This window comes from Chaetodon trifascialis, chromosome 20 (genome assembly GCF_039877785.1).
Source record: "Chaetodon trifascialis isolate fChaTrf1 chromosome 20, fChaTrf1.hap1, whole genome shotgun sequence".
NCBI classification, from domain to species: Eukaryota; Metazoa; Chordata; class Actinopteri; order Chaetodontiformes; family Chaetodontidae; genus Chaetodon; species Chaetodon trifascialis.
In genome coordinates, this window is record NC_092075.1 from 6,051,766 (window position 1) to 6,064,703 (window position 12,938).

At 43.6% G+C, this 12,938-nt stretch overlaps 1 protein-coding gene across 1 annotated transcript in view; it reads right to left on the minus strand.

Moving 5' to 3' along the window:
• The window catches only part of col27a1a (collagen, type XXVII, alpha 1a), a 67,326-nt gene extending 57,204 nt beyond the window's left edge, over nucleotides 1–10,122 (minus strand). The window contains exons 1-2 of the mRNA XM_070989365.1: nucleotides 9,781–10,122; nucleotides 5,186–5,256 (exon numbers count right to left, since the gene is read on the minus strand). Coding sequence (XP_070845466.1) covers nucleotides 5,186–5,256; nucleotides 9,781–9,833 — 124 coding nt within the window. The 5' untranslated portion in view covers nucleotides 9,834–10,122. The remainder of the gene's footprint in view (nucleotides 1–5,185; nucleotides 5,257–9,780) is intronic.
• Between the last annotated feature and the right edge of the window lie 2,816 nt (nucleotides 10,123–12,938).

Below are 12,938 nucleotides of genomic sequence, written 5' to 3' on the forward strand. Positions count from 1 at the left end.
CCTGAAACAAAGTGAGGCGCAGCAAAATATTTTAGCTGTCTTTGCCAGTGGCGGTTGGATTGACTACACTGGGTTATGAGCCAATTTTCCATTTACTTCCTCCTCCTTTCAGCCAACACAGAACAGCAGCTCACAAAGTAATGGAGCTCAGAACACCACAGGGGGAAGAGATGGCAAAGATGAAATACAAAAAAACAATAAACTTACAGGGTTTGAGGTCACCAAACTGCTTCTGTAGGCTGTACTGTCTACTGCAATGTTAGGCCAAAACAAATGGCTAAATATAGTTCTGACAGATATAAAACTGATGATAGGGGAGTATGGAGCGACCTTGGTTGGTCAGTTCATGCTCTCTGAGTGGGCAGACGCTGCTGCACAGCGGTGCTGTGGTAGCCTTTGTTTCAAATGTCAGTGGTTTGCAGCCTCACGCTTCTCGCCAACATGGCAAGTCAAGGCATCGGTTTGACCACATGACTGTTGTGAAGCGTAAAATGGCTTTAAGCACATGTGCCCACAACAAATGGCCTGAGAATATAGCATGTTTACTGCCATACAGGCCTGCAAATTCTTTAAGGAGCTGCTCACCACAAAATGTAAGTCTAATGTGGCCATATTTTAACGGCTCCAAAGGCTAACAAAAATCATCTGAGGTTTGAAAGCCAAACCAAAGCACTGTGGTTCCACATGAATCATCTTTACCTAATTTGGCTTTCCTGTCTTTGGTTGTTGCATTGGGATTTGCTATAGAAAGTGCCATAAATGAATGTCTTGTAAACTTTAAATGAATTTTTGGCTTGTACGGAGCAGGAAATAAATGAAATATGACCATTCCTTTAATGGAGAACTCTAAATTGTGCTTGAAACATGCATATCTAAACAAGAATAACCATCTTGTGATTTTGATCGAGTAGTATAAATTCACTAAAATATACAAATTCCTTCACCATATCACTGTAATCTTTGTAAGGATTCCACTGCCTCTAACCAGCCCCTTCACCCCCATGGTCATGTGAGGCAAGGAGCAAGACAAGACTTTGTCGTTGGTTTTGATGGAAACATGACAGCCGGTGGAGGTAATTGCGAAGGCAGCTCAGTCAAGGCCAAAGCAGCCAGTACCAGGAACGCACAATCAGGCTAAAGGACCTAATCCCCCCCTATTAACCATCTGGCCAACACAGTCCACAACAAGGGAATGAGGGACTGATACTGTATAAAGCTAACAATATGTGTTTGTGAATTTTGAGGCACAAGGGACAGAGTTCAGGTTCTAAATGTAGATTTGTTGGTGAAATTATGTAACTTCTCCACCAATTAGTACATCTGAGTGCTTACTGTATTGTATGTTGTATAGTATTGACCGATGTCAAGGCATGGCCTCTTTGTTTTAAGGCTACAAGAGGTTAATGAGCCAAAAGGACATCGGCATCATCAGACAACCTTTTTCCTTTCTCCTCTCATCAATAGAGTCAGTTTGGAAATTTAGAACATGACCACTGCAACCACGAGTGAGTACAGCATCTCCCTGCCCGCAGGCAGAATACACTTTCCAGCCTTTCAGCCAACTTGACTCTCTGTTCAGCGCTTCAGTCTCAGGGGTCCCGGCGCTCATTCTGTGTATGACCTGTGATCTCAGACCCAGGCCCCTCAACATCTTTATTGTCTCCGGGCTCACTCTGACCTGTGGTCACTGGGCCTTGTCTAATGGGGACATGTGTACAGAAGCCCTGCTTGTGAAAAGACAGAAAAGTGGGAAAGCAATGTTGATGAGATGACAGAAAGTGGGAAAGATGAGGGGAAAGACAGATGGGATGTCCTAACAGTTACTGTAGTGGTAAGCCATAGAAATCAAGGACTTCAATGAGATGCTTGTCTTTCTATAACACAAGGCTTGCTTCATTAGACCGCCGACTGGGGAGGGGGCTCAGCCTTTGGAAATATATAATTGCATGGAAAGTTTAAAAAAAAGTTAAGAGAGGGAATTTGATCCGCAGTAATGCTGGTGGTTATCAAGAAATTAGACCTGGGGGAGGAAGCGGCTCAGAACTCTTTTTGAAAAGTCTTTTGCTGAGTTTTAACATGTACGACGCCAAACAAAAACTTACTCAATCACATTAAAAACAATATTTTTTAAAGGTAATGCAAATGTAGACGTGCCTCTCCTATATAGGCAGTTCTTGATATTCTTTCCATGTTCTGTACACAGTTGTAAGACTTTCCCTTGGCTCAAAGCATTCAGGCTTTATAAAATAGCCTGACGAGACGAGACCTTCATGGGGTATAATGTATACCCATCCACACAAGGAATTTTCCGCTCTGTGTGGTCTCTTCTGCAGTAAAGGACAACAGAACTTGGCAATGAGGCAGAGGGTGCATTACATGTATCGTACATAGAGTCCTGTCTCCAGACTTCTTTATTTAAATACCACTTGTACAATAACTGGGGCACATATTAAACATGTGGTTTTACGTACACAGCATACTGTATGGATGTGAACACACACACAAAGAGACAGACTTGTGTTTAACACATGGCTGGAGTTCATAGCCTCGCTCTGTGCCAAGTCACCCAAGTAGGACAGAGAGAAAGTCCAAGGCTCTTCAATCTGTAATGTTATTCCTTGTAGAGGATGAAGTCACTGATTCGTTCGAGCACACTCCAAAGATCCCTCTTTGGCTGGCCGATGCTGGTCTACAGTGAGCCATTTATGATATCTCTGGGCGGAAAAATCATCCCCACAGCAATACATTGAATGTATTCCCACAATATCTGAGCTGGAATCATGATTTGTGATTGATGATTTAAATGAGGGACAAGACAGTGTAGAGAAAGACAGGAAACAAGGCCAGATAGAGGTGTGACATGCACGTTACATTTTTCTTCTAGTGCTGTTATGAACCACGTTAAAGCTTCCCCTAACACTGTCCATTTTCCCAAATAAAATGTTCTGGAGATACAAATTACAGTCCTAAAAGTGGATCGGGGCCCTGAGACTGATGCTATGGCATGCACTGCTTCATTACAGGGTGATCTGAGGGAGTGTTGGCCTCATCTTCTGATTCTCCATAATACCCACTGTGCTTGGCAGAGGTGGTAGCATGGAAAGCACAGCTACTGTTTCAGAAACTGGCACAGGAAAAATCTTTAAACGAGTGCTCCACCAATTTAACATTGCACTCCTATAATATTGTCAGACAGGGGATCAAAATTGATGCCGCAGAGCCAGGGATAATGTCCTTTTTTTTTTTTTACATGCATTCTTCTTCCTGGTTCTTCCTACAGTACCCACTAAACAGCTCAACCACCAGCCAGCAGCTTACAGAGGCTTGAGCTACTAGCCTAAAGCAGAGATGAGGAGTGGACTACAGAGGTCTAGTAAGCTTATTTCCTCCTAACTCCACATCCCTGGACTTTTTTCATTTTAAAACGTGTAGTCACAAAAGTCTTTATACAACTTTTTTCACATCTTTGATATGTAAAATCAGTGGAGTTCCCATTCATGTTAAGATAGGCAACAACTTCAGCTCCCAAGAGGACACATCATGGCTGAGGAGTGAGGGGATCAAAAAGAGTCTCACTCCATCTCTTTGAGTAAGAGTCAGTCTGAAGAAGCGCCTGTTGAAGGTGCTTTAGGTATGAAGACATGGAGGTGTGCTGCTTTTGAGAAAAGGAGCTAAAGCTATGTTCACCTGTGTTTTCTAGCACTGGCGATTTCCACACAGACAGAATCTCATTATTCACCATCCTTGACCTTGACGACTGCAGCGGAAGTTTCTGTCTCATGCAGGGAGAAATATATGACTGCAGAGACTCTGAAGGAAACTACTGACAGGCTTATAGCCATACTGACTGATTCTGAGTCCACCACTGCTGCTGGTTCACATGGCTCTCCTCTTATAGAGAGACAGCAGTGAGTTCAGCCATATTGCAACAGCAATGCTGGTCATGAGCAGTTTTGCCAAATTTGACTGATGTAGTTGCCCAATCAGAGCCTGAAACCAGCTTTACATCCAGAAAATTGGGATTTTTTTAAAAGTTTGACACGATCAGGCTGTGTGAGGATATTTTAAAATAGCATGCACACAGAGCCTGGTTGTTAATATCTGCATGCAGATTCAGCTACATCCAAAATCATGGTTAGAGGTTTGGGAAATGATCTTCATGTTCAGATAATGCTGTAAACTCTGAAAAAGCTTTTGTTACAGAGCAGTTTGTAGCCTAATGAAAATTTGAACTGTAAAACAGGTTTTAGCCTTGTTGTGATAAACTGACGTGACATTTGGTTTCAGTGACTGCGTGTCGGACCTATTGAACTCTGCGCCCTGTCAGTCTCAATCATAATAAGTGCAGTAGAGAGCGAACAGATTCACTGGACTGTATCTATAATCTTTAATCACAAGAAACCGCCAAATGGGACAAAAAGTAGCTCAAACGATCACAAGAGGCCCAAAACCAGTTTTAAATGCCTAATCACATACTGATTTTCATCATTTAATTTAATCAACATTTCATCATTTCATTTCATTACCTTTACCGCTAATATGGTGAACACTTCCTAATTTACACATCCAGCAGTTATGGAGCAAAATTCATTCATTTGGAGTAGTATTTTAGCTCTGTTTTTGGTCTCCACCAACTCCTGAGGGAATTATCTGGTTCTTTAGCTGCTAAATTCTCTAACAGCTAGTATCTAACTGTGTTTGTCTGCTGTCTGGTCCTGAGCAGGTAGTGTGTCCCGTGGGTTTTTAAAGCTTTTTAGCTAAAAACAGCTGCTTGCTGCAGCCTAAAACGATGCCATGAGAGCGGTGAGAATGAATCTGAACAGCTGCTGGGTTGAATCCATGAAGCAGATGATCAGGTGATAATTCTCTGTGCCAACTCGTTTCACACTCTCACACAGTTTTCACATTGAGAGCACTTTTTCTCTATAATGGTCAGCTCAGAATCTATGATCTGATCGCTCACCCAGCTTACTCAACACCCGTCTTCATGGCAACGGCTGGCCCAATTCTCACAGCAATGTGTTTACGTGCTTGGTCAATGACCAAACAGGAAAGAGAATAACTCCAAAATCCCCCCCAGTGGCCCAATAACTTTCGTAGATTTTTCCACTAGTAAACTTTAAGTGAAGAAGAAAGAGGTGAGAAAGTGAAGTGACTGAGCTGATGACTTTAAGTCATGTCTTACCTTCAGAGTGTACTTGTGTAAGTCCCAGGTAACAAGTACAATATAAAACTGTACAGAGCAATAGGGCTCTCCTGGGGGAAGAGAAGAGAGGACGTTAGAGAGAAGACACAGTCACACAATCATACAATGTTCAACTTTTAAAAATTATCTGGTATCATTTACTAATAAGCCAATTATAGGAGTGAATTTGGGGTTGTTAAAATCCTATAATACAGTTATAAGCATGGGTAATCCATTAGTAAAGGTTCATCACCTGCGCAGGTATAGATGTTAATGAATCATTAATTAAGTGTTTTAATCATCAAGTCCAACAAACTGGTCCAGGCAGTCTAACAGTCCAACAAGTTGAAGAAATTTTTCACATTCGATGTGGAAAAGTTGCTTGTGCCCGATCTATAAAGCATTAGTGAATGATTAATAAAACCATTCGCTTTCATGCCTTTATAATAGAAAACGGTAGCAGTAATGGGAATTGCTTGCATTTGGCAAACAAGAGGAACATCTCAAGATTTGTTTCAATAAAGACAAAACTGCTGCTGGAAGGAAATCTATGGCACGCATCTCACTGGACCTCAAAACCTTGAAATAGACTAGGAAACATGAAATGATAGGATAATAATGTGTAATCATTGTTTTCACATCCCACCAAAACACAGATTCAAACAACACATGCTTTGTATTTCAGCCCCTGATATGATGTGAACAACAAATGGGAACTGGATTCTGCAAAAGCACTTACAACTCAGGGCGAAGACGAGCTCCAAAACACACTCACACACACACACACACATGCACACACACACAGCTTCGAGTTGTGGTTTGTAAGACAGAAATACTATAGTAGACTTATCCATCAACTCTCCTTCCAAAACCAACATGCGCACACCCATACACACACACACACACACACACACACGCACACACACACACACACACACACACACACACACACACACACACACACACACACACACACACACACACACACACACACACACACACAAAACACAAAAAGGTTTTTTCAAGCACCCTCACTGCATCCAGGTGTGCAGCAGAGCTGAGGAGACTGATTGGCAAGTGGACTGAGAGCTCAGCGGGGGATCGAGATCTGGTGACAGGCAGGGGAGCCACTGTTTACCGCTGGAGGTCATCCAGACACACATGGTCACACACACATTGGAGGAGGAAATGTGTATAGCAGCTGTGGCTGGAGGGTTAGCGTGGAGCAGGCAGACGGGGGCGTGGGACAACGGGCTCCAAATACATAAATGTGGGTAACTGTTGCACAAACAGACAGTATTTACCTGCACCATCAGAGGCAATGAAGTGTCTGTCCTTAGAAATATTTCTGCAAACAACCCCTGCACTCACCAGCGCACGCTTCCCCTGCAATGATTATAATCAGGGTGTGTGTACATATCTCAGTGGTGTGCTTGCATGTGTGTTTATGGCGTCTATGTCCGCCCTCCTCCCAGTTCCTGGTTGCTAATAAAGCGTCATCACAATCAACCCTACACACAGCTGGTTGTGGTTATTCAGGATGCTTAGCGTGTGTGTGTGCGTGTGAATGCATCCTCCAGACTCCCAGCTGGTTACAGTCTCATTCAGTGTCTTATCAGCTGAGGAGAGATCAGCTTTCTGAAAATGAGTCATGAATGCTGAGAGTTTTTACTGCAGAAAAAACTGCAGTCATTCTGTCCCTCAGGCTGTTTACATCTGTGCAAACTGGACCATGTTTCCTGGGAAACTGTTCAGCTTTTCATATTAAAAGTTCTCAGTAGCACGTTTAGATTTTCCATTACGGTGCGTTTGAGGCGTTCATGACAGGTTGGGATTATTCTTCGCTGGAGCATTTGCATTCAGACGGATTTGTGCACAGTGGACATTTAAACCAGTGGGGCTGACATTTGCACACTGACCCTGTCTGGTGTGGTTTTCAGTCTGCTGCAGTGAGCTATGACAGGACTCCCTGAGGGAATTCTCAGCTAAGCTGAGTGGACAAAATACAGACTAGAAGAACAATACCTCCTCTAAACTCATTCATTAAACCAGCCTAGCCTATACATGTTGTGCTGTGAGCCACTGAACTCACATTTCAAAGACAGAAAGGGGAAGAAGGCTGCTCTGTACTGCTGATTCGACCTTTCTCTGCTCATTGAACTTCTGCTGATCTTTAATTAGGACGACATCTCCTTTGCTATCGAAAAGCTGATGGTAAAAAAAGATATTGTGGACATGCACAGGAATCAGCAAAGCAGTGTAACTGATAAAATGATGGACAGTGAGTCTGAGGATCTGGATGTTTGTTTCAATGTTTGCAAAATAAGTGCCAAAGTAATTCAGTGTAATTGACAAAGATGATGCTTCCTCAAAGCCCATTTCTCTTCCCTTCCTGGCATCACTCTTTTCCTAAAGTTTAAACTCATGCTGAACTCTGTTTCTAACCTCTCGAGCCCCCCCCCCCAAAAAACCAACGACCCCCTCTTCACACACTCTCAAACAGCAGCCCGTCTGTAGGCCAGCAAGCAGTCAAAGGTTGAGAAAAAAACACTGAGAAGCCTGTAGAGCTTCCGTTTCTTTTCTCAAGTTTGCACTACTCAGTGATTCCCTGAAAGGATTTCCCAAAGGCGATCCTGCCCCCTGAGGACACACACACACACACACACACACACACACACACACACACACACACACACACACACACACACACACACACACACACACACACACAGAGTGGAAAATTCCTATGGATGAGCCGACACTAACAGAGGCTGATGAGGAAGAGAGGATGACTGACATCTCATAAGACCTGTGGTATATTTGTATGTCGTTCATCTGCTCTCTCTGCAGTCAAGTCAACTCCCACTTCAGACTGTTTACCTCCTGACTAATGTCTTCTTATAGAATGACTGACATCAGTCTTGTTCCAACTATTGTTCTGCCTAAGAGCAGAAAACAGTGCGTGACTCATTGTGATACACCTCTCTGCTCTGATTTAGTGGCAACTGTAGACAATTATACAAGTTAGAGCAAGAGTGACTGACCCAGAAAGTGTCTGTGTGGCCAAATATTACATTGAAAAACACAACTCTAAGGTTGCTGTTTTTTTCAGTATAAAACGCAAAATATACCAATAAATTATCCAACTATAATTGCATGTGAGAAGCCAGGAGTGAGACATAAAGGGCGACACCATGTGGACATGTGGTGAATGATGCTTCGTGCAGCTAACACCTCGCAGGTAGACGATCTGTTCTATGTCTCAATCCCATCTTAAATTAATATTGTAGTAGCAGTAAATGTTGCTAAATTTGTGACGAAACCTCCAAAAGCACTTACTCCCCCACTATTTCTTCACGAATGGCTTTTGTTACTGTAAAACACGAAAGTGTAATAAATAAAGCTGATAACTTTTGGCCATTTCAGTGGCTCACATCTCCAGAAATTCCTACTCCCTGGATGACTGCATCCCCGCTATCTCGCCACTGTTCCATTAACTAAACCAGATGTTCACGGCGCAATAAAACCAAATGTCAATCTACTGTAAGAATACCGCGTGCGTGCGTGAGTGCGTGCGTAAATGAATGAATGCGTAAATGAATGGAAGCATAACTTTCCAACATGATGAGGTGAGAGCAGATATTTCGCTCCATTTCTTACAATAATGAGTTTCTCTGTGAAAACCTGTGCTGTAAACACAAGCATACAACATCTGCATTTTATGTCAGAGAGCTAAAACTCACGCCAGCGGCAGATGTTTTCTTGAATAAATTGATAAGTGGATGTCGTCGGGGGAATTACTGCAAAAGCTGATGCAGCTGAATAACTGTAACAGCATTTTCTTTAACGCTGAGTCTCTCCTTGAAAAGATCTCCTTTTAATTACGCTGCGTAATGTGGCTCCGGACTGAATGCGTAAAAGGGAAAACATGGAAAGCATTCTAACAAAATCCAGCAAACGTTCCGATGGATGCTGTTGAGCCTCCCATGAAACTTTATAGGTGTGAATAATTGCCTGTTTTGCTTCCTCCATCAGGTGTGTCAGTTTAGTGAACTCTATGTGGCGAAGTTCCTGCATGCACTCATTGCATGTTTGCCACAAAAACCCAGACACTAACTTTATATATTAACTTTATATTTCTATGAGAAATACATGAAAAAAAATCTGTCTTTGCACAAAAGCAAACAGACAGAAGGGAATATTCAATGTAGACCACATAAATTACTTCTAAATGAACTTAAAGATAATTCTTTTTTTTGTCCAGTTCAGCGAAAATAAAAAGAGAGGAGGAAAAAGGGAAAAAAAATGTTTGGATAAATTGACTCATTTTGTTGAAGTTATGGCAAATGTCACAAATATGACACCCGTGGTCCAAACAGACCCCATCCAGAGCTTCAACAGTCCCCAGCGGACACCGCTCCTGCATGGTGAGCTGGACCCCAGCCAACCGGCACATCACAGGTCCGCACATGGAGGCAAACTGATCCTGAAATTGTCACTCAGTCCCCGCAAGTCATCTCACCTCAGCCCTTTCCAACATCCTCTCATCAGAGCGCACAGACACAATGAAAGGAAAGAGAAGAAATAGTACTTACTTTGTGTCTAGATGAGAGGTTCTGCAATCTCTCCTTCGGGTGCCTAAATTCATTTGTATTCATTTGTCCTGGCAGTCAAAAACCTGACCGTTAATCACAGCGTGACTCCTTTGCAAGGGGGGCAGAAGACACCGGTCGCCGTTTTACACATTTGACAAGCTTGAGATGAAGTTCCAGATGGAAAAACTCATGTTGATTTGCCTGTCAAGCCCGACATAAATTCCTTCTGGCAGGCTGGTTTGACAGAGTGTTTTCCTGTGCGATTGTCTGTCGATATTCCCCTGTGTTTCATTCATTTATGCCGATCCAGATTGAGGGACGCGCAGCCGGAGAGAAAGCTGGGTTCTCTTGGAGGGGGGTTACGGAGTCAGGAGCGTTGGACTCATCCCTTTCCTTTTTAAATAGGCTTTCTGTGGGTAAAGCGATGGCAAATGCACCGCACGGCCAGGTGTCAAGTTACAAACCCAGCGGTTGCATCGAGCAACTACACGCCTTCTCCGAGGGGTGGCCACATGGATCTTACCCAAAGCCCCATGCACCGGTAAACCAAATGAATGAACCACGGTGACACACGGTGGGCAGCGCTTCACAGGCAGAAGCTGCCGAACAGGGACGCCTCCAACTACTCCAGAGACTCTCCTGTGTGTATCCACCTTATCCCTCAATAATGCATCCAGGCCTAATTAGCCATGATGGCCTTGAGTGATGGTCACTCAAGCCAGAGATGGTGTGTGAGAACTTGGCAGCAAAGGAGAATTTATGAAGCGTGTCTCCATTGTCTCACCTTGGAGTGAAAATGCTGGAAAATAGAGAATGGAGAAGGGAGTTTTGAAAAAGGCATGAGTAAAGCCACTGCAACGCAAGGCTGAAGTCATTTTCTGGAAAGATCTGTTTTATTTTGGCATAATTTGGTTCAGTTCATCATTATTTTGCAACATTTCCCAGCATGCCACATCAGCGATGACATCCATTTTTGTGTTAGAGAAGTGTTAATGGAGCGAGAGCAGCACCTGGATCAGCTCCCATTACCTTAAGAGGGGTCATGGCCTGGCGCAGGATAAGACCCACCAAAGACCTCCACACAGCCAAAAGAGCCAGTAATTACCACCTGACATCTGTTTGAGATGTTCAATGAATGCGTGAGCTTCACAGGGGGATAAGACATCTTGTCTTTCTTAAAAAAAATTAGTTTTGAGTTACAAACGGGGGAGCAAACAGTTTCCATAAGAAATATTCTTAAGTTTTTAGATGAAAATTACTCACAGCAAGGTCTTTGGATTCCCCAGAGTCATGGGAAGGGTGTTTTTCCAGAGAGGCGTAGCTGTTAAATTTCTAAAATGTCATTTTTCAGTGCTGGGAGCACCACAGAAATTTTTAATCCACCTCACCTCACCTCCATCCATCATATCGGGGTGGAGCCGAAAATCTCAGAGACAGAAATCTGGGTGAGTAAAACCAAAAACTAATAGCATTGCTAGATGACACTAGATGTTGGTAGACGGGTGAAAATATGTTTGTTTGTTTTGTAATTTGGTTGAACAGATCTTTTAATTGACAGGGCAAATGAGCAACAACTCCCACACCAGCTAAATTAACTGCCTTGGGCGTTGCTGAGAAAAACACACCTGCTTAGGCCTCAGCCCACCATCTCTCAGATAGTATCCTAACTAGGGCTTTAATTGTAATTAAATCAATTTGAAGTGAATGATTGGATAATTTTTAAGATATGGGGATCTTATCGCCTAAACTCCACCTCTGAATTTGATTCAATTTAGCCCATGAACTGCAAACTGCTTGTTCTTGCAGCAACATGAGTGGACAAACAACAAGCTGAGGAGGCTACAGAATAAGGGTGTTAGTGACTTTGGTCCATTAGCGCTCGCTCTTTGAGCTGACCGGCCAGAGGCCTTGAGCGCCAAAAGGTCACCTCAAATTACACTATTAGGGCGGGGCAGGCCGCGTGTGTCAGCCATGGCGATCTCTCCTCATTTCAGGCTAAGGCCGCTGGTCAGCCGGCCTCAGGGGTGGGTGCTAATGGATGCAAGTCATTAACATCCTCTTTACAATCCCCTTCACACACTCTGCCTTGTGTTTCAGCGCCCGGTGCCACCCGACCCTCCCATGTACTTCCAATGAGCCAGAGCGACTCTGCCCCCTTCTTCCAAATTACAAACTCTGCGCTCGCTAGCGCGCTCACTGCCACCCCTTAAAGCTGCTTAATTATGGTCATTGGCACCAAGTCTGAAAGCTCCCTTTATCCCCCCCACGCTCCAGAAATAGGCCCTGCTGAAGCACACAGGCAGCCCAGATCAAACGCTCCCCATAGGGAAGGGGTCATTACTGGTACGCAGGGCGGACACAGCCCTATGGGTGCTGGGCCACGCCTTGAGCCCAAATTGCAGCCTGGGCCTAGTGAGGACACAAGACTGTTCTTTGATGCAGTGCAAGAGTAACAGCAATACAGGCTGTTTGGATATCAATGTTTACAGTGAGCTGTGTACTGTACATACACATACACAGCCAATACTGTGCTGGGCTTGATTGGGTGTTCACATGTTTCTCATGGTTTATATTTATTTGGGTGTCACTGCTGTTTTACATGAGTAGCATGTTTAGAATTGTTTCCAGGTGACCTTAAGCAAATGTTAAAAGGCAATAGTAGTAGTAGTAGCAGCTGGTAGTAGTAGTACTAAGCTTAATAGTAAGCCACTAAAAAGGACTAAAATTCTGAAAAATACAAAAATGATATTATCTGTGTAATTTTGACAATTCAAAACACCTACTGTATGGCAAGATGCTAAGTACCGTAAGCGGAGGTGTTTTTTGAGCATGTGGACGTAAAATAGCCTCATGTCACCCAACAAATAAATAGGCCGTAAAGACAGTCACCTCTGTGTAGGTGTGTTTTCACGCTGGGCAGTGGCAGCGCTTATGGAGGTGGTGACGGTGAACCAGACAGTGCTGTCTCTCTCAGCTCCAGCGCGCACAAGAGGACTGTTCATATGAGGAATGTGTGTGGACGTGAGTGTGTGGACGCACATGTGTGTATATGTGGAGTGAGTCTGTGGCTTGTGTTTTTCCCTTTACAGGTGGTTCTGTCCACTTGTTTGTGTTCCTGCTTCTGTCTCCTTCCTGTGCAGGGATGGTTTGGTGATGCA